Here is a 22,541-nt window from a genome sequence, read left to right as displayed (position 1 = left end):
CTTCTGGTTTAAAACCCTATTTTCTCTGTGCATTGGCGCTGGCCTCTCATATAGTACCTCCGTTTCTCCCGAAGGAGGACTGTGTAACTGCTTGGAGCCTTTCTCCTTCTCTCTTATCCAAAGTGACTTTTTTGTAAATGTCGAGGCCTGTACTATAAAACAGGGCATCCAACCATCTCCATCAGCTCTGTTGAAAATCGATCCAGCCCCTGGTGTTTGTATAACACAGCAGTAGCCAACACAGGGACTTAATCTATCTTGTGGATATGTGGGAAGTGATACTGAATGTTTAGGATGGGGCTGGATTGTAGAGAAGGCTCCTGTAGGATTATGGCTCCCATGGTAAAACCCTAAGGCTCTGGGAGGGCTGTAGTCCAGCCATTCGCTGGAGCATTACTACCATGGGGCCATCCAGCCAGGGGGCTCCCAGCTCTGCCCTCAAGCTCAGGAAGATGAAATGCCTCTCACTATGTATGCTACTAATTATAAAACATATGTAGATGATGTTATGGCTAATATAATACAGAGCCATTAAAAACCATTTCTAATTTCAAAGTGGCCCTTTTGCCATTATGAATTTTCTCAATCAAAAATTAGTTACTCAAGGTTACACACTAATTAGTGGCAGAGTCCTTGAAAGCCGTGCAGAGAAATTTGCATTTGATCTAGTAGGCAGTACTCAGTTAATAAGTCAATTAACAAATACTCACGAAGTGTTCACTAAATACAAGCTACAAAGAAGTGCAAACGCTCTTTGAGCAGTGAGCTCTGCATATTTTTTTAATTTTAGATTTGTACTGACGTGTGGCATACACACAGAAACGTGCACTAAGCCAAGCGTGTAGTTTACAGCTTTTCCCAAACTGATCATACCCAGATCAAGAAACAGTATTACCAGCGACCCCGAAGCCCAGTCATGTCTCTTGTCACTTTCTGGTCACCCCCTGTCCCCCAGGGGTCCACTCTCCTGACAGTTATGTTAGTTTCGCTTATTCTGCGTGTCATCTAAGTGGGAGCACCAGGAGGCACTGGAGGCTTTGAAGGGGAGGAGTGACATCAAAGAAGCATTAGTTTAAAAGGGTTCACCTGTGCACATCTTCAGGGTGGATTGAGAGGAGACTAGGTCAGTGGAGCCCTGCTCCTGGGGTTCTGCCTTCTTCAGAATCTTCAGGGCCCCAGCAAGGAGGAAGGAGAGTCCCGGTATTGTCAGCATGAGGCGCTGTGATTTGGACCAACATGTTAGTAGTTGATGATGGAGCATGGACTCTTTTGAAAGAAAAATGGATAGAACTTGGTAATCTAGTTGTGTGTGTGAGATGATGGGGAGGTAAAAAAAATGCTCCACTTTTCAGTTTGATTGAATGCCAGCACCAGCAATAACCTTTGTGACCTTGCACCAAGTCATTTGACCACTTTAAACTTCAGCTTTCTCTTCTGTGTTATGAGGGAGATTAGACTAAGTTCCTGTCAATGTAAAGTGCTAAGCATCATGAAATACAGAGGAGTTATGCTGAAAAGCTTGCAGATAGGAAAACTTATGAAGAGCTAAAATTTTATACAGATGCCAACTTTCCCTTTCATCCATCCATCCACCCACCCGCCACCTGTCCACTCACTCACCCACTTCATTCATTAAGTGGAAACCCATGAAGGCATTAGAAGAGTTTTATTAAGACAGAACTACAATTTTAAATTTATGTTCTGTCCACTTTACCCCACATCAGATTAATAACATTGTCAGCAATATCCGTCCAGGAATTTAATTTTAGTTTATTTAAATTATTGTTTCGTTTATTTTAGTTAATGTAGTATTAAACACATCATTTTAGTTATCCTCATTCTTTCCCCCTCTTCCCTTCTCTCTCTTATTTCTTCCTCTCTCCCACTCACTGTCATATTCTTGGGAGGAAACCATAAAGTTAATCGGCCACAGGGATTCCCAGTAGATAGGATATGACAGCCCCACTTAGTTGATCACAGCCTGATGAACGGCCAGTAGTGGCCCTTGTCTCTTCCTTGGGTGGGCAGGTGTTTATTTATTTATTTGTTTTTTTAAAGATTGGTCCTGAGCTAACTTCTGTTGCCAATCTTATTTTTTTTTTCCTTTCTTCTTCTCTCCAAAGCTCCGCAGTACATAGTCGTATATTCTAGTTGTAGGTCCTTCAAGATGTGGCACGTGGGACGCTGCCTCAGCGTAGCATGATGAGCAGTACCATGTCCACGCCCAGGATCCGAACTGGCGAAACCCTGGGCCTCTGAAGCGGAGCCTGTGAACTTAACCACTTGGCCACGGGGCCAGCCTGGGCAGGTGTTTTTTTTTTTTTTTTATTTTTTTTATTAATGTTATGATAGATTACAACCTTGTGAGATTTCAGTTGTACATTTTTGTTAGTCATGTTGTGGGTACACCACTTCCCCCTTTGTGCCCTCCCCCTACCCCCCCTTTTCCCTGGTAAGCACCGATCAGATCTCCTTATCAATATACTAACTTCCACCTATGAGTGGAGTCATATAGAGTTCGTCTTTCTCTGACTGGCTTATTTCGCTTAACATAATACCCTCGAGGTCCATCCACGTTGCTGTGAATGGGCCAATTTTGTCTTTTTTTATGGCTGAGTAGTATTCCATTGTGTATATATACCACATCTTCTTTATCCAATCATCAGTTTCTGGGCATGTAGGTTGGTTCCACGTCTTGGCTATTGTAAATAATGCTGTGATGAACATAGGGGTGCAAGGGACTCTTGGGATTTCTGATTTCAGGTTCTTAGGATAGATACCCAGTAATGGGATGGCTGGGTCATAGGGTATTTCTATTTTTAACTTTTTGAGAAATCTCCATACTGTTTTCCATAGTGGCTGTACCAGTTTGCATTCCCTGGGCAGGTGTTTTTATCCAACACCAGGGAAAGAAGAGCGGGTGCTGCTGTCAGCTGCCACTACTAATGAGGGTTTCTAGTGTCTGCTGGAATGTTGGTGGGATGCACAGAGAAGTGTGGCAGTGGCTGTCTCCAACTCTGGCACGCTTTCGACATGCCCTCTTTGGGAATACCGGGGAAAAGATGGTGTCAGGGTGGAGGGCCTGGGCTTTCCAAGGGATGAAGTTCAAGGAAGAGGTATAGCTTTAGTCCCTTTGGAACTCCTTCTCTCCCTTTGTCATGGTTCCTTAGAGGGCATGCATAAGAATTGCCATTGGTCAGTGTGATTCCTGGACAGGCCTTTTATGTTTTTACAAAGGAAGCCATTTCTGTTCTCTTAAGCATAGATTACAGCCAGAGTGCTGACCACATGGGTGCTCCATGGACATGTGGATGGATGAGTTCTCTGCTTTCAAACCAGCTCTTGCACTGACTCTGCTGGTCATCATGCACAGGGCATGGCCAGCTGTTTGCATGGTTTCTATTTGTGAAAGCTATTTTCTGCTTCCCTTTGCTTTGTTCATGCACTTTAGTGGCCCTTAATTTTTGTTTTTCAGATCCCAATTCATTCCTGTCTCTTGCCAGTTTTGTGATTCAGATTACAGCAGAGATGATTGGGGTCATTATAATTCTTTTGAGACCTTAGCACTCTGTTCCTACCAGAACAAACAGCGATGAAGACTAATGGCTCATTTCTTTAGTTATGGGTTAAAACAAATTTACCATGCTTCTTCCAGATAAGTTAGTTATAACCTGATTTTCACCAAGTTTTCCTCAGCCAGAGGTGCTCGTTAGCTGACTGGGCTCTCCTGAGGCTATTGAGTTAGACTCTCCAGGGTGGGGCCTGGCATCTCTATTTTGAAAAGTCCTTGATGACTTGACATACTCCTGGTAAAGGTCCCTTCCAGCTCTAAAATCCTGTTACTTAATTCTATAATTCATTTTTATTTTTTTATCAAAGTAACCCATACATGCAGCCTAAAAATCAAATAGTACTAAAAAGTGGATTAAGAAAAAGCTGTCTCACATCCTGCCCTTCCCAGAGGCGGTCCTCTGGTTGATTCTTTCCATGTTTCTATATATAGTTTTTTCCCCAGTAGTTACAATTTGCTGGTTACTTTTAATCGCTAAATTTTCTGTGAACTTGAGTTTATTTTATTTTTTACATACATTCCAGTAGGTCTGTCAGATGCTATTGATAATTTTTCTGGTGCTCAAATAATCTATTAGTTTTTTTTTTTTAAACACCCCTTTAGCTCCTTTTGGACTCCTTGGTCTCTAGATCTGGTACATGGGTATCTTGTGGACTCTCTCTCTCCCTCTCCCTCTCTGTCCCTTTCTCTTTCTGTCTGTCTGTGTCTCTCCCACGTTTCCTGGATCCTTTGTTGCCTTCTTTTGTGGTTTATTTCCCGAGAATAGAAACATGAGGCACAGATTTTGTGAATGTTTGCATGTCTGAAAAGACCTCTGTTTTACCCTGAAACCTGAATACCAGGTTAGCAGTACTTTCACAGACGATTTGAAGGCCTTGCTCTATTTTCTCCAGTGTTCAGTGCTGTTGGGAAGCCCTGAGCTTTTCTCATTCGTGATCCTTTGTGATCTGATTTTTCTCTAAGGACTTTTCTCTGTCTTTCCTTTTTAGCAATTTGATTATGATGTGTCTGGATGTAGATTTCCTTGGGTTAATCCTGTTTATGGTTCACTGAGCTTCTTGAATCTATAAGTTTTCGTCTCTTGCCAAATTTGAGGAGTTATCAGGCATTATGTCTTCACCTATTTTTTGAGTTCTGTGCTTACTTTTCTCATTCTGAGACACCGATGACACAAACCTTAGACCTTTTGTTATTGTCCCCAGATTCCTTGAGGCTCTTTTCTTGGGAGCCTGCCATTTCTACAAAGAGGAATCTTACGTCCTCTGCCAAGGTGGGATTGTACAGTGGGTGGCCAGGGAGAAGGACGAGGCTAACCGATCCACTTAACTGTGCGGAGGACAGTGTGTGAGGGGGCTCTGGGGGAGTGGGGCGGGATTGGTGTCAGTGCATGGGACAAGGGGATTGAGACACAAGGCAGGAAAGGTGCCGCTGAGCACACCGACTGGCTCGGCGTTGAGTGGTGTTTCCACAGGCACACCAACGTGGACAGTGAATCTTAATTTAATAAAAATGTGATGTACTCCTTTGGGAGACTGGGGAAATGGTGAGTGGGATGGGGGTGGAAGAGAGGACGATCCTGTTCTCTGTAGAAGGATCGTTGCTGATATCTACAATGAACACAAAAAGTAGAAATATAAGCATATTTTTAGAAAAATGGTGGTAAATATCAGAAGCAACAGCTGATGGAGTTGAAAGTGGTTGCTTCTGAGAAGTGGGGCTTGGGATGGGCATGGGGAGAGCAGGGGACTTCTGCTCTTTTGTTTAAAGCCTTGCGATGCTATCTAACTTTTTTTTTTTCTTTGAGGAAGATTAGCCCTGAGCTAACATCTGCCAATCCTCCTCTTTTTGCTGAGGAAGACTGGCCCTGAGCTAACATCCATGCCCATCTTCCTCTGCTTTATATGTGGGACGCCTGCCACAGCATGACTTTTGCCAAGCGGTGCCATGTCCACACCTGGGATCCGAACCGGCAAACCCCGGGCAGCCAAGAAGCGGAACGTGTGAACTTAACCGCTGCGCCACCAGGCTGGCCCCCTATCTTAAACTAAGTATATGTGCATAACTTTGAGTTTAAGAAGCCCGTGGGAAGGCTCTGGTTAAGAGGAAGAGGTTGATAAACCTCAGGCCCCGTTTTGCCATCTTTAGTCGCAGGTGACTTGGAAGTGAATTATGTAAGAGGGAACTCTGAAAGAGACGCTTAGCAGAGGAGGAAATGCACCTATAAAGAACTTTCTCCTTTTCCTTGCTTCCTCAGATCCTCTGTCAATGGGTCCTCAGAAAGCTCTGGAAACCATTGGTGCAAATTTACAGAAGCAGTACGAGAACTGGCAGCCAAGGGTAAGCATTCTTTATTTGCTTTTCTCTTTCTTTCTTACGGGGAAACTTCAATTCCTTGGTTTTAAACAGTCTTTGAATCCAAGTCAGTACAGATGATCCCCTCATCGCATTCGGTGACTGGACACTCCGCCCCGCGTGCCTGCGGGTCCCCTCTGCTCTGACGATTCGCTCTGCTGCTTCTTAATGACAGCACAGGCACTAGTGTGAGTCAGGAATTGGCTGGTCTCTTATTTGTTTTGCCTAAGTTTTTCTTTAGAAAATAAAAAGCATTTTTTGCATGTTACTCTTAAATCATTCTGTGCATTAAATCCTGTGCATTTTTTTGCACAGGAAATGTATTTGCAGTAACTTTTCTACACTCTCAACTAGTTAGAGCTATTTTTCCCACCTTCAATTTTCAAACAGTTGAGAAAAAAAGCACTCAACATTCAAAAGATGACACCTATTTATGCTTTGTCTTTGATTCAAAAGGTAAAGTTCTTTTTCGGGAGCCAGTTACCAATTACTGTGTCTTTTGTTGCTTATATCTTACAGTTTTGTTTTTCTTTTAAAGAAAAGTGGCATGGAATATGATAATTGTGTCAAATTCCCTTTAAGATCTTAGTTATTTGTAAACCACCCAGAGACCTATTTCCTTTAGCCTTTCTCATTAACCAGTTTGAGGATTTAATAATCTTAGTAGACAGAAATTTGGGGTGTTTGTGGAGGTGTCTTTCCGTTCAGCTTTGTGTGACAGGCTGGTTCTGGAATTATCTCAAGGACGTGATGAGGAAGGCTCGTCTGCATGGCTCCTGTGAGTCTTTGCTCTTCATTTTTGGGTGTAAGCCCAATAGAAGCAAATGTCTTGGAGACCCCGGTGAACACTGCCTGCTTGGGATTTTCATTTGTGGATCATTTGTCCACAGGATCTAGAATTTAGGAATTCTTTGTACATTATTTACATTCTAAGACAAGAGAATACCAGAAATGGTTTGATCCTGCCTCTAACGGTCCCCTGTAATGGTAATTTCTGCTGTGGTTCATTGTGCTGGGGTGACTAACAGTTATGAAACATCTCTGTGTCTCAGGGTGGAGCTTTGTCCTTTTCGTTTCTAACCTGTCAAGTTGATAATAATGGGCTCTTATTCCTTAGAAGGCAGTTTCTTAGTGGCGATTTTGATCTATGCCTAAAGGCTTTGCTTTTTCCTCCAGCAAATTTGTTACCTCTTGATAGTTTATATAAAAATTCAGTAGCCTTTTTCCTGAGAATGCGATGCGTCTGGGGCTTGGATGAGGACTGGAGAGAGGTTTTGGTGGTGTATTCCTTTACAAACAGTTGAGGTGCCTGGTTTTAGCAGTAGGAAGTAGCTTCTTTGAGGACTTTGAGGATATTCCAAGATCTCAGCAAGGCTAGACAGGCACTTAAGGGTGAGTGAGTGGCGCAGACAGCCCTTGCAGTCCACGTGGGACGACGCACACAAGTAACATCGGAAGACATGACGTCACTGGCGTCTAGAAGGTTGAGAACCAGCGTATTTAAATTTAAAAGAATGCCTTTCTGACTTTGCTGCTTCTCACCATCTCCTGGGTTTGACTTAATGCTTTTGCTTTTTGCTGGATACTTTTGTTTGAAAGAGATTATAACCAGATAAATTCACATCTGCCAATGTGTTCCTCATAGAATGTGTCTCTGCTGTTTTAATTACTTCCTTCCTTTTAAAGAATTATTACATGAAAAGATACAATCTTTCAGAACACTTGTCTAATATCTCAGAATATTGTATGCTTATTCCGTTTGGTATGATTTACCATTTTTTTTGGAGTGCTAAGAGTTGATGTACTGCTAGCTTTATTATTAGTTTAGCTTGGGTACATCTCAGCTAGTTTGTGCTTGCTGACAGTGAATCTGTCTAAGAGCAGATGTCTCCTGTGGCATCTGGAAGAGGCGTTACCATGTAAGGCAGGCACGTTTGTGTATAGGGAAATAACTGCAGATCCCAAAATGACGGTGTAGTATCACGTATAGGATTGAGAGTGAGAGTGGGAGGGCTAACCTCAGGTGGCGAGCATCCATATAAAGGAGTGCAGTCCTCTTGGTAGACGGTTAGTCTGAGAAAATTTGTTAAAGTCAATGAGATTTCAAGAATGGATCTGCAAAATAATTTTTTGAAGGAGAGAGAGTTCAAAGGGCTGCCGAGGTTCTTTGTTTCCAGATTCCACGATGCTTAGGGAGAGGTGTCGTGTACCAGGGCGGGTGGGATTCCATCTGGGTTGGTTTGTAAAATGGAATTGGAATAAAGTACAGCTGCAACCTAGAAAGAAGCAGTTCATGCACACAGAGTGGGGTCTTTTGCCTGCATTCAGGAAGCAGAACCACAACAATGAATACTTAATATTTTCTTTTTTGAATGCCAAGACCATTGCATTCATTTTTAAGTATGATAAAAATGTTTACAATTTTACTGGTACAAACCATTAGTGGGACTTGTCTATTTCAGAAACCAGCCTAAGGTAGTGGTTGTAGCAGGATACCTGCCTGCCGCTGATGTCAGTTGTGGAGCTATGCCTTGTGCACTGGGTAGTAATAGTCCACGCCCTGTTGCAAGTGGCTCACTCCTCTGCTCTCCTAACTTCATGTGGGTTACAGGAGAGGGAGGGAGGCCTGGCATCCCATAGCCTGGTTCTCAGTGTGCGGCAGGCCTCATGCTGCCTCATAGAGTTTGCACAAAACATGAGGCAATTACCAAGCTCAGATGCTTGTGTGCAAGGTGCCTGGTTCCTAACTGTAAATCAGGGTCCTTTGAAACATTACAAAGCTAAACACACACCACTTTATTGCATTCTATAGGGCTCTCGAGGTTTCCACAGTAATAAAGAGATGTTGATGTGCATCTGCAATAAAACAACAGGAACATTATTAAATTTCTAGACCTTTGATGTAGATGCCCATAGATCTGGTTTTCTCTTTCTCTGTACCCTTTATTGCAAGACTCACAAAGGTTGGGCAACTGGAAATGAGGTTATTTTCATTAACGTTTGTGGAAATCCTCGCCTGCCTCCACGGTGCTGTGGGTGGGAACAAGCTAGCGCATCCCGCTATATGATCCCATCCAGGAAGTACAGAAGATCAACCACTGAAAACCTGGCCACGTTGTAGGAGCAGGGCCTTGACCTGATCTCCTTCCGGTGCTGAAATGCTTCTGCTCTTGGCTCCTTACTTTTCCAGCTTCAACCATTCAAGATTAAACATTTTGATAAAGGTGATTTGAGGTTAACAAAGAATGTAGAGAAACCATGACGGTGATATTTTTTCTGAAGTGGCCGGACTTGGGCCCAGATTTCCCTGCCAGGCCAGTTGAGCCCTTTTCTAAATAATTTATCAGTTTGCCACTGGTGAAATATTTGTTCTGATTAAATTTAAGACTCTGCCTTATTACCTTGTAGGTACATAAATTTGTGTTCTGCAGGAGATTGAAGGAAAAACGCCAACCGTTGTTTCAGCTGAAAATTCTGCAGTTAAATAAACCTCACTCGTTTCATCATAAGTCTCCACTGAAAGTTTTATTGGGAGATGGGAGTAGGAGATTATAAAGCTGAGAGTATACAGTGAAGAATTTATCTTTTTAAGACTTTTTCTAACAAATTGGGGGTTCTGGCAGTTTAGTACAAGGTGTAATTTAGGAGCTGGAGCCGATGGAAGACAACAGAGGGAAGGTCTTGCCTCTCTGTTCCTCCCCAAAGAGTGCTCCAGACCGCAGCGGAGGCCGCAGCTCCTTCCCTGGGTTGAGACGCAGTTCTCCTGGGTGGCTTGAAAACAAATTTATGTGGGAATATTTATAACTTACGAAGGTAGGTGAAGGCATTTAGTGAGACTTCTACTCTTGGCAGGCACCCGAAGTGACCCCGACTGAATCCTGTTTGCCCAGTGTGCCTGTCTAGGAAAGGAGATGGACGGTGCCCTTTAGTGCGCTGTTATCACACGCCGTGCTGTGAGAGCTCATTCTCTCCTAACCAGTCTGTGAGTGGCCAAGGCGACACGTCCTGTGCAGTAGCCGTGGGATCTGCAGGGAGTCCAGATGCTGGCAGTTCCCAGTTAATCCACAGGGGCCACTTCTAGATTATCCACACACAGTGACATTTTGTGGATTACAGTTAGCAGATTCTAAATTTCAGCCTTCCCCTCAGTTCATCTTGCCTCTCAGGTCTGTCACAGTGGATGTATGGTCAAGGGATGAATCGGGTGACCTGCTTAACGAGCTGCCGAACATTCAGGATTGACCATTGAACTGGCGGGTCTTAGGGAAGGGGCTCTGTCAGCCCTGATTGCTGGGTCGGGCTTTGGAGCCCACTGCACTGCTAGGTGACTTGCCACCGCTGGCCTGCGGGTATCCTTCCTGGGGCTGGTCACAGGGCTTGTGACGCACAGCTGTGGTGCCTACCTCTGCTTTGGGGGTGGGAATAGGGGCAAAGCAGCAGGTATTAATACTGACCGCTCTCCTTACCTACGCCTCTCAATGTTTTGGAATGAATTTTATACAAGACCCGTGAGTAAGTGGATTCTACCCTTTCTTGGGGTTCTCACAGTCAGATGTGGAGAATGAAGGAAGAAACCAAGTTTGCTGTAGGACTATGTTCCCCCCCTAGCAGGTGATCCAGAGAGATTTGTGCAATAGGCCAATGTGGGTTGTTTCTTCTAGTGACTCTTGCTTGGGGCAGTCACATTATGACCTTAGTCTCAAATCGACATTGCAGTTCAGCCAGTAAAAATGTCCCTATAAGGGAGATTGGTATCGCCACCCGAGTGCCACCTTGGTGCCACTGTCATACCATCGTCCTTGTCCTTATTCTACTCTTTTCCCAGGCCAGCCAGATCTCCTTCTTGCCTTCACCAGCTGAGTTTCCTTTTCTGTGTGTCCTAAGGTTGGGCTTCATCCACCTTGCTTGTGTTTTTGTGACAAACCGCAAATGAGAACTCATAGCCAAGGCAGAACTGCGGATTGATAGCTCCCAGTTTACATAATTCAGTGTCTGGTGTGAAGCACTTTGCATGAGGTCCTCATTAAATTTGCATGACAGTATAGAAAAGTCTTCTGGTCGTCTTGGGGTTAACTGTTGTGCTTTGGTAATTTCACTTAACTGCTTTCTGCCCAGAATGCTAAGATTTGTACCTGTGACAAACATCTTATTTATGTTTTTGCTTTGACCTCAATCGTGTTCCCATACTTCATCTTTCCCCCCTCTCTTCTATCACTGCTCACCTGACAGCTTTTCCATGCACAAGTTCGGTGGGAATTCTGATTTATGCTCGTCAGCTGAAAGTGTCTTATTCAGCCCTGCCCACGCACCGCCTCTCCTGCCCTGTCCCCAGAGGCCGTCGTATTGGAAACAACCTCTTGGATATGGAGTTTAAATTCTGACAACCAGTTCATAGCAAACTCTTCAGTCTAGCTCCACCTCCCTTGCGTTTCATAAGAAAGCATGCAGGCAGTGTCATCCCTCTGCCATCACTCAGAGCAGCCTAGAGACGTGACCTATAAATTCTTTTAAAAACACAGCGAACACATTAAAGAAGAAGAAGAAGAAAGAAAGGCATCATTTTGCAACCTGTCTGGAGGACAAATACCTGTTGTGCGACTAGAACTCTAGGCTCTTTGCTTCTCTCAGTCCAGGAGAATTGACCTGGGAGGCCGCACTGATTTGCTGTCCCTGGGTGGGCTCCTGCTCTCTGAGGCAGCCGGGATGGACTCCTGAGAGAGTTCCATTTGGGATTTAAGCCCACACCATTGTGAGCAGTGTGTCGACTAGTGCAGATTTCAGACCATCAGTCACTGCGCAGGAAGAGGTTTCATCAGCCTCTTCCACCTCCCTGCTGTGTCCGAATGGTTGTGTTTGGCTGGGAGCTCCTTGCACCTTGCCCTCCTTTGCAGGCATGCCCCCCTCACTGGCAGGGAGGGCTGTCTCCTTGATTCTGCGGGACTGGTAAGAGGAGCGTTGAGGTCGTGACCTGGTAACCACGGAAAGAACGTGGACTTGTTGAATTTTAGCTTTGCTGCTTCCTAGACATGTAGCTTTGAGAAGTTACTACTTAACTTTTTGTAAATAAAAAGGAGAATTAAGGGGCCAGCCCTGTGGCCGAGTGGTTAAGTTCATGCATGCTGCTTTGGCTGCCGGGGGTTTGCTGGTTTGGATCCTGGGTGCGGACCTACACATCACTCATCAGGCCATGCTGTGGCGGCATCCCACATAGAAGAACTAGAATGACTTGCAACTAGGATATATACCTAAACTAGTGTATGTCCTAAACTAAACTAACTAGGATATACAAAGCACTGGGCCTTTGGGGAGAAAAAAAAAGAGGAAGATTGGCAACAGATGTTAGCTCAGGACCAATCTTCCTCACCAAAAGAAAAAAAAAAGCATATCTAACAACAACAACAAAACACATACATAGAAGGAGAGTTAGTGGGGAGAATAAACGAGGTAAAGTGTTGGTAAAGTGTTTGCACACAGAGGGGCCCATTGCAGCCTGTTGGCAGATCCCTAGTCTCCATCTCTACCCTTCCCTCCCAGGCTACCTGGTGAAGGCCACACTTAGAACACTCAGGTGGCCCGAGTTTTCCTGCTCTCTCCAGCTCTATCCTCCGCCTTTCCCAGGTCTCCTGTACGAATTGACCTACTTGAAGTATTGTATTTTTAGAGAGAAATAAGGGCTTAACTCTGTCCTTAACAAGCCTCTCAAGGGTATCGTCTCTCATCTTCATGTTCCTTTTAACAAGAGAGTTATCTCTGTGTGTGACAAATTGCAAATGAGGACCAAACGGTGTCAGTTTGAGGACTAAAACTGTAGCTCAGATGTCTGGCGTTCACAGATTTCATGTGCAATGTTGGTTTCCTGAGTTAACCTGGAGGCCCATGATACAGAGCGATGTGTAAACAGCTCTGGAGGACGTGCTAGGGATGGAAATAAAGATGTCTGAGGAAGTGCTGGTTCTAAGTCAGAAAGGAGAAGATGTGGTGCGGTAAAGAAGGGAATGCGAAATGTGGAGGTGGTGATGAGGAGCCCACCATCTGCTCACCATATGTGACTGAGAAGAGCTGTCACATTCCACTCCTGGCAATGAGACAGTGCTGATCAAGGGGCAGCGATAATGGAGGGGGCAGAATGGCCCCTTCTGTTTTATGATTTCGTTTTACAGGGGGAACTGTATGTCACAGTGGCATTTGTGAATTGGAGGTTCACGAAGGCTTCTGGACACCCCTCTCTGAAATGTCAAGGATTTTACTCTTGGTGTGATCTATAATGGAGCTTTTTAAAAAGTTGAGATAAAATTCACGTAACATGAAATTATAAGTGGAATCATACAGTATGTGGTTTTATGTGTCTGACTTCTTTCACTTAGCATAGTGTTTTCAAGTTTCATTCATGTACTTCATGTTGTTGCGTGTACCAGTAATTCACTCCTTTTTTATAGTTGAATAATATTCCATTGGATGGATAAAGTACATTTTGTGTGTCTGTCTGCTGATGGACAGTTGGATTGTTTCCACCTTTTTGCTACTATGAATAATGCTGCTATGAACATTTGTGTACAAGTTTTTATGTGGACGTATGTTTTCGGTGCTCTTGGGTTGGAATTGCTGGGTCATATCTAACTCTGTTTCATTTTTGAGGAACTCCCAAATTGTTTTCCACAGTACCGTTTTCCATTCCTACTGGTAATGTATGAGAGTTCTAGTTTCTCCCTATCTTTGTGAACACTTGTCATTTTCTGTATTTTTAAAAAAATTATTATTATTATTATAGCTATCCTCGTGGGTATGATGTGGTATCTCTTTGTGGTTTTGATTTGCATTTCCCTAATGACTAATGGTGTTGAGCATCTTTTCATGTGCTTATTGGCTATTTGTATATCTTCTTTGAAGAAATATCTATTCAAATCTTATACCATCTTTTAGTTGGGTTATTTGTCTTTATTATTGAGTTGTAAGGGTTCATAGTGGAGTTTTTTTAAACTGACTAAGCTGTAATTTTTGTTGTGAGGACGTATTTCCTTTCCAAATAATGTATGTGATGTCTGCTGAGAACTTTGTGATAACGTTTAATTGTTAAAATTGTCCTAGGTCTGTTAGATTTATTCCATTTATAAAACTATTATTCCATTTATAAAAACTATTGTTAAGAGGTTCTATGACTATATTAATGTGTATACTATGTAATTAGATGCTTTATTATCTGTTCCATATGGTTCGTTTGGTGTTTTTTGGTTTCAAAGAGCTGCTGTCCACTCAACCTGGATTATATAATGTGGAGAAACTTCCTGTCAAGGTCAGTACACGTGGAGCAGTAGGGCAGTGGACTTCTGTGACAACCCAGGTACTGGTCTGGAGGGTCAAGGTGGACAGGGACCTCAGCAGTCAGTGGTAGTGCATTTTCTCTCTGGTGGCTGGTCACTAGCACGTCTGTGCCCCATGTCTGTCTCCTCTCTACTTTCAGTTTTACCTGGTTTACCCTGAAGATCTTTTCTGTGCTCTTGATGCATGATGACTTGGTTTTTCCTTTCTGATGTGTGCATCTGTCGGGCGCATATTTGTTGATTGCCTGCTCATGTGAGGTTCTGCTTGGGCCTAGGATCTCGGTGTGAGCCAGACACAGCCCTCCCTGGTGGAGCTCGTCTTCTAGTGGTTCTCACTCTGCGTCTCGTCATCTTAATTGTTTGTCAGGCCGCGAACCCCCCGCTTCTACTATCACCACACGACCTTTCTTCTCTGTGTTTCTTCAGCTTCAGCTCTCTGTAAGCTGTACTTTTTTGTTGGATTTTCAAGATTAAATTTACTCCCCAAGGAGCATTTTATTGTTCACTGGGTGGTCAGGCTGTGCAGCCAAGGTTATAAGGCAGATATGTGCCACCCAGGGGAGAGACCAGTGCATGATTTGAGGTCGCTGAGTACAGACACACACACACACACCAGGTTCACATGGTGCAGCGTGTGCTTGTAGCCAGAGGAGAGAGGGAGAGTGCGCCAGAGCCGGCCCCTTGCAGTGTGTCTGTCCCCAAGGCCTGTGGATCCAATCCACAGCCAATGCCGGTGGTGTGTGGCTGCTCCCACCTCACTTAGTGCTGCTGTGGAAGGTCCACCTCCCACCCTATGGGGTCCGAAATACAGAAAGCCGGGGGCGTGCCTGAGGACCAGTGACTGGTGTGCTTAAGCAGAACGAGGGGCAACAGTGACTGAAGCAGGCCAGCTATTCCCACACTAGGCGATGAGCCCAGGCAGGCTTCTTATCCCCCTGTAAGGAAGTGTGCCAGGCCTGTTCTTAGGCGGCACGGTCCAGACTGCCTTTGCCAACAAAGAGAGACTGTGATTGGCCTAGCTTATCTTTTATTCATTCATTCATTCATTCATTCATCCATTTATTTATTTATTTTGCCATGGTCCTGCATGTAACTGGCCAATCTGTGGCTTGATCCCACAGGACTGAGGTTCCCACCCTGTAATCAGCTGTAACCAGAGGGCTGGTTGACAGGATTTAAAGGACGTGACCGAACCAGGAGGATTATACAGGACTCGTGTCACTGTCATTAAGGAAATTTGTCTTTCGAAGGGCTATGTGTATGGCAGCTTCCTTGATTGACATGTCTGATAGCCCTGGACTATAATATGTCCTAAACTAAATTCATCTTTGTGTAGGGTTTTTAGTTATGTTTTCTTTTTATAGAAACTTAGTGAAATTTCAATAAAATCCAAGGAGAAAGCACAGATAATTAAGGAGAAATAACTCAAGATTTGAGGAAATTGAAAGAGTCATAAAGAAGTGCTTTGCAAAACTTTGAAATAAATGGAAAAAGCTGCATGAGATGCAGGAAAATTTCTAGGAAAATATAAGTGACCATAATTGACCTCAGAAAAGATAGAAAGTCAAAATAAATCAGTAAACATAGAAGAAATTGAGAATGTTATCAAAGGGAGCTTCTCTCACTCGTCCCTCCAAAAGATTTCAAACTTTGGAGGAACACAGAATTCTAATGCTATTTAACTTCTGTTATGAATATATTCAAAATATGTTAAGTTTAAACAGGAAGGTGCAAAAGAAGAAAATGTATTCAGTGGTCTGAGAACATGTACATGTAACTTTTAGAAATTCAGCTATTCCTGCTTGTCAAATTAATAGTGTAGGTGTGTGTGATATATATGTATATGGAGATGGACGGATGGAGAAGTCGACAAGAAGACAGGTAGACAGGTAGGTGGATAGCTCTGCCCACCTTTCCACTCAGTCTAATGCCCTGAGTGAACATACGATGAGGAAATTGAGGGTGTGGCTTCCTCAGTCATTTTCAGTTTCCATGTGCCTGTGGAGTCCTGCTGTGTTGATTAATTCTGGTCCCGCAAACATGTAGATACACAGATAATGCCTGAAATGATACACAGAACATTTGTCATGGTGAGTTTGCAGATGCAGAAGAAGACTTTTACCCTAAATCCTTCTGTATATATTGCATTTGAAAATCATGATGATTTCTTACTTTACGAATAGGCAACTGATTTATGATACCCAGCCTCCAGGTGCCACCTTAGTGTGGGAATGGGACTGTGAGGCAGAAGGAACCTCTTTTATCTCTCTCTCTCTCTCTCTCTCTCTCTCTCTCGTTTCTCTGCTCTGTGTGTGTGTGTGTGTGAGATGGCTAGTTCTGTAAGACCAATTCCATCGACTCAGACCGGTGCAATCCACAGCACTGCCCTGACACAGTGGGGAGCTGCTCTGGAGCATCTCTGCTCAGCAGTTCCCTTTGACTTTGTTCATCAGCACCAGGCATTAAAACAGCTAAACTTATGGGCATTTTAACCCAAGAAGGACAACAAATGGTGAGAAATTAGGTTGTTGTCTTAGTAGAAGGAAAAGTATTATATTGAAAGCTCTCTTTAAGAAAAAAGAAAGGTAAACATCTAGAAAACATGAATATTGGCCACGCAAAGCACCCTACAAGGTTAATGTGAAAGATGGCGTAGTAAGAAGATGACAGCCCCGTCTTAAAGGGATTTACAACCTAAAGAGTGGAAAATGACTAGTCGTCTTAAAACGAAGCAATATTTGTCCCCGTCAGAGCGCTCTAGGTGCTGTGGTGGGAGGTGTGTGCAGTGTACACTTCAGCCGGCTGTGCGCCACACGTGTGTAAGGGACTGTGTTGGCACCGAATGCAAGCATGAGGGTGGCACTTCTTGAATAACTGTAGGTTCTTGGTGTAGCCTCAAATTAGAGAAAATAGTTTTACTTATAATTTTAGTATTTCATCAGTGTGAAAAATCATTATTTTTAATACATTAAAAATAGGTAAGTGAATACCCCCAACTCAGTGATGAAGAGAGTTGCAGCTAATGGAAGTGATCATTAGTTTACTGTCCTCTTTTCAGGAAGATGACTATCTAAATAGTGGTACCTAAACAGATTTCCATACTTCCCTAGAGTTGTAAATGTCTAAAGGAAGCGCACACAGACTTCAGAAGAGGAGCAGTCTGGGATAGTTTAGGTTGGGGAAAGGGTGTTTAGGTTGGGGAAAGGGTGTTTAGGGTGTTCCATGCCTTAACAGCCCTAAAGAAGTTTCTTTGTTTTACAAAAATGGCCCTTTTGTTAATATACTTAATGATGGCTAAACAATTATGATGTCAGCATTTGCCTGGGAGTCAGGAGACCTGTTTTAATCTCACTGAATACTTTTGACCTTGGATAAATCTCCAAAATTCATTTCAACTTTAAAATGCTCTAGTTCTAAAAGGGGTTTATTCTCATCTATTTAGTAAGATAGAAAAGTTTGTGTCTTTCAGAGGTATTTTCAACAATGTTGGGTCTAATTTCTCTAGGACATAGAGGATTTAGGAGATGGAAATTGTATAATTTCTCTTGGTGTTTTTGTCATTTTGAAAATTAGAAGTTCCTTTATTTTCACAGCTCTACTGTTAGCTTGTTTTAATTTGAATATGTTTCTACTCATTTAGCTGATATGAATTCTTCAGCCTTTAAATTGAGGGGGGACCTTTTGGGCTTCCAGTAGGCCCTCAGACCCTTGTAAGGGAGGACTTCGGGCTAGTGGGCTTGTGTAGGATCTGGAGACTGTGGTGATGGCGGAAGTAGGCTCCAGGAAAGAGCAGGTTGCAGCTTTGCAAAGGAACATTGGAGAGTGGATGTTGGACCACAGCAAGAATGTCTGCTTGTGAGGAAAGAGGGAATTCAGATTTTCAAGATCTTAAGACAGGGACATTTTTATTCCTTTGGCTCATGTCTTGATCTAAGTCTTTGTTTTTTGATAGCCAGAGTAACCAGCTGACTTGCCTTTATATCCCAAAAGCACTCAGTAGGGATTCAAATGGTGCATAAAAGATGAGCATTGGCTCTTAGTTTGCTGGGGTGACCCGGTGCTGATTCTGTCATGTGGTTGCTCTTGCTCCTGTCAGGTGTGTCTGAAGATGGAACCAGGAATGTAGATGCCAGAGGAGGCCCTGAGTTCATGGGCCTCTGAAGCCTGCCTCCCCTACTGGTTAGAGGGGATTTTTGTCTTTTAATTGGTATTTAGTCCATTTACGATTAGTTTAATTACTGACTTATCTGGGTTTAATCTATCCTCCTATTTTATTTTTGTCTTACTTGTTCTTTTTCTTTTTTCCTTTTTCTTGACTTCTTTTTATTAATCAAGTTTAAAAAAATTATTTCCTTTCCCCCTTCTATTGGTGACATATTAAAGAGCGTATAAGTCATGTATTAGTTTAGTGGTAACCCTACAGGTTACTATATACATGCACTATAACTTAGTACTTGTGTCACTTTTCAAAAGTGCAGGAACCTGAAAACACATTACCTCCTGCCTTTACCCACTTTCCTCGGCTATGAACTCACTGTCATGTGTTTTAATTCTATGTATAAACAAGGCAGTATTATTATACAGTCAATATTTATTTAGATTTATCCACTTATTTGCCCTTTTTTTAGCACTCTTTATTCCTTCCTGCATTTCTCTCCATCTAGCTGGGATAATTTTCCTTCAACTTGAAAAACTTTCTTTAATATTTCTTTTAGTGAGAGTCCATTGACAATAAATTTAGTTTTTGTTTTTCTGAAAATATTTTTATTCTACCTCTATTTCATTTTTGAAGGATATTTTTGTTGGGTGTAGAATGCTATAGCAATTATTTTTTTCAGTTTAAAGGTTTTCTTCAGTTTAAAGGAGTTTAAAAGTGTTTCCCCCTCATCTTTAGCCTTCTGTCCTTTCTCTTAAAAAGTTGGCTGTGAGTCTTAATATTGGTCCTTTGAAGATACTCTGCTGTTTTTTCCCTCTTCTGGCTGATTTAAAAGCTTTTTTCCTTGGTTTTCATCATTTTACTGAGATGTTCTTAGATGTCGTTTACTTTGTATTTATCCTGTTTGATGCTTCTTGACCTCGTGGCTTGATGTTTTTCGTTAATATCACTTTGAATACTGGTTCTGTCCCATTCTGTCTCTTCTCTTCTGGAACTCTAATTAGACTATATTAAACCTTTTCACTGTGTCCCATGTGTTTCTTACATTCTGTTCAGTGTTTTTATTTTTCTTTCTGTGCTTCTGTCTAGATATTTTCTACTGACCTATTTTATAGCTCACAAATCCTCTTCTGTTATGGTGTCCAATCTGCCATTTAGCTGAACTACCAAATTCTTGATTCCATTGTATTTTTCTATTCCATAATTTCCATTTGCTTCTTTATTGATTCCTGGTCTCTGGGAAAGTTCCCGCCATGTTATCTATTTTCTTGAACACGTTAGCTATCAGTTCTAAGAAGCCCATTCTTTTACATTAACATCTCCGAAATTGAGAAGTGCGTTAATGTCAGTGCTGACTGCTGACATGGTCTTGACGTAGCTATCTATCGTTACTTGCACGTGTGAACTCGATGGCATGACTGAACAGGGGTCAGCGTTTCAGCCAATTAGCCATAAGGCCCACTTGTGGAGGGAGTATGAGTCCTGATTGTGGAATGCCGAAAGCAGCATCAGATCTTGCATATGGGGGTCTGTGACCTGGAAGAACTCCCCACAGACCGCCATGGAGATGTCACACTAGCCACACTTGTGGCCTACAGGGTGATAATAAGTGAAAATGTGGACATTGATGGCTCTAAGAGGCAAGTTGGTTCGGAGAGTGGACTTCCGCACGTGAAGAAGAGATATTAGGAATAACTTAACCAATTTTTGTGGCTTATTTTTTCTTCTATTTATACAAGGGTGATAAATGATAACCTTGTCTGATTAAGTTCACAATAACTCTTTTACTAAGTATCAGATAAAAATTCTAGTCGATGAGAAAGCATTGTCACAGTTCAATTGGCAGCACTTTTTCCTTAGTGATACATAGAGCAATGATGTATCTTTCAATCTTTGGCATCTTAGATTTTATGAACAAATAGCCTCTCTTTTATATACATTATATCCACATTTTTGAGGAGCAGACTTGGGGACAGAGCGGGGCTCCATGAAGTTTAATACTGCAGAACCCTGCAGGTCTTTCTGAGCCCACTCCTACCCCATGGCCAGCCTGCCCCACTTCCCATTCTCCGTGTTCTAGTCTCCCTCCACGAAGGGCTTACAAAGACGGACATACATGGCAACATAGGCAGTCAGGTCCTCCCCTGAGGTTTTCATTGATCCGTGTTTGCCGCAATCACAATAAGTGAAGGAAGATGCGGATTAATGTCCTATTAAAATCCTGGATCCAGCCAGTCCCTTGATCCTGTTCCCAACATGGTCTCAGTCCCAGCCCTTCCTTCCTTCCTTCCACTGCCATTGTCACCAGCCCCATGTCCTCACCCTTCCACTGCAGCAGCAGCTTTCTTCCAGGCTTCCTCCCCCAAATACTGTCTCTGGATTAAGGTTCCTCAAGTGTTGCTTTGGTTCTGTTACTCACCTGCTTAACATAAATTAAAAAAACCCAGCCAGCTCTCCAGTCTAACTCTCCTCCCGCCGGCAGCCAGCCCCTCACAGGGGTGTTTCCATTTCTCTACCTCTGCCCTCCTCCTCCTCTGCCCCTTCCGTATTGATCACGTCTGCCTGCTGACCTTTTTTCACGTTCTAAGTCTGCTGCTTACCCACCTAATTTAAGTTTCTCTCCTTCATGTGTCTTCTGTGTGTCAGCCCTGGGCTCTGGAGCTCCGGAGCAGGAATGGAGAGGGTGGGTGGTTAGGCTTGAGCCCCAGTTAGGGATTAGGTGTGGCTGACTTGGCATATGTTAAAATTTGGAGGAGATTAGAAGTGACGTGTTGTCAGAGTCAGTATTGATCCTGGAGTCCAGCTGGACGGATCAGGAGGGCAGAGTCATTCTGAGTAACCATGAGGGGAGACAGTGAGGGGTGTTCACAAGTCAGTGTCTCAGAGGCAGAGATGAAAGCCAGGTAAGGTCATCTCTTTTCAGGTCTCAGCAGGGGAGCTGAGTGGGAGCTCCAGAACTCTCCTTACTGCCAGCAAACCCACCTAATGCCTGTTTCTTCACCACTGTTTGTTGAGGTTTTGATTGGGATGATATTGAATTTATTGTTCAGTTTAGGAGAACTGGTGTTTTTACAATCATAACTATGTATACTTTTCTATTCAGTCTGCTCTTCTTTTTTTTGCTGAGGAAGATTAGCCCTGAGCTAACACCTATGCCAATCTTTGCCTATTTTATACATGGGTTGCTGCCACAGCATGGCTGTGAGGGGCGTAGGTCTGCACCCAGGATCCGAACCAATGAACCCAGGCCATCAAAGTGGAATGCCCCAAACCTAACCACCAGGCCACAGGGCTGGCCCCTTTTCTGTTCTTCTTTTTATGTCTTTCAGTGAGGTCTGAGAATTTCTCCACAAAGTTCTGGTGCCTTTCTTGCTAAGATTCTACTTAGAGTTTCTGTTGCTGTTCTGAAAGGGATCTTTTTTCCTTACGTTTTCTGGTGAGTTTTTAGAGTGGTGTAGGAGAATGCTGTTTATAATTCTGTGTTGGTTGTCATATTGTCACTGATTTCTCGGGTTCTCCCAGTACAGGGCTCTGATCCTATGGTTCTAAGATGATGGCTGTGATAAAGGGTGTGTGGAGAGTCTGGGGCCTTACAACTGGTGCTCTGGACCATTAGAGATTCACAGCCCTGCACATCAGGGCTTCAGAAATTCACAGTCAAAACAACAGATTTGGAGGAGTACAGAAAGGTCTGTTCTATTTTCAATTTTATGTATTTTATGTCTCTTTAAATCGTTTAAAATTTAGAACATCCCTTTTTATATGCCATTCTGTAAACCTTTTTGCAAGCAGGTTTTTAGATGTCATTTACATACAGTAAAATGTACAGATCTTAATTACTTAGTTTGGTGAATTTTGACAAGTGTATACTCCCCTTTAATCACCACTCAAAATAAGATGTAGGCTATTTTGATCACCATAAAGTTCCCTCATGCCCCTTCTCAGGCAGTTTCCCCTGGCCAAGGGAAGCCACTTTCTGGAAGCCCTCTTTCACCATAGATTAGTTTTGCCTTTTTTTTTTTTTTTTCCTTTTTCTCCCCAAAGTCCCCCGGTACATAGTTGTATATTTTTAGTTGTGGGTTCTTCTAGTTGTGGCATGTGGGATGTCGTCTCAGCGTGGCTTGATGAGCGGTGCTGTGTCTGC

General features: G+C 43.1%; 1 protein-coding gene across 18 annotated transcripts in view; it reads left to right on the top strand.

Annotated features, from left to right (window-relative positions):
* RPTOR (regulatory associated protein of MTOR complex 1) overlaps positions 1-22,541 on the top strand; it is a 397,394-nt gene that overhangs the window by 87,024 nt on the left and 287,829 nt on the right. For all 18 annotated transcript variants that reach the window (XR_011423116.1, XR_011423115.1, XM_001489603.6 and 15 more), the window contains exon 3: positions 5,826-5,908. Coding sequence is in view for 16 of the 18 variants with exons in the window: in XM_001489603.6 (XP_001489653.1) it covers positions 5,826-5,908 (83 nt within the window). In the remaining 2 variants the exon portion in view is untranslated. The remainder of the gene's footprint in view (positions 1-5,825; positions 5,909-22,541) is intronic.

The sequence above is a fragment of the Equus caballus genome, chromosome 11, assembly GCF_041296265.1.
Source record: "Equus caballus isolate H_3958 breed thoroughbred chromosome 11, TB-T2T, whole genome shotgun sequence".
NCBI classification, from domain to species: Eukaryota; Metazoa; Chordata; class Mammalia; order Perissodactyla; family Equidae; genus Equus; species Equus caballus.
This window is presented reverse-complemented; position numbering and strand designations above follow the sequence as displayed.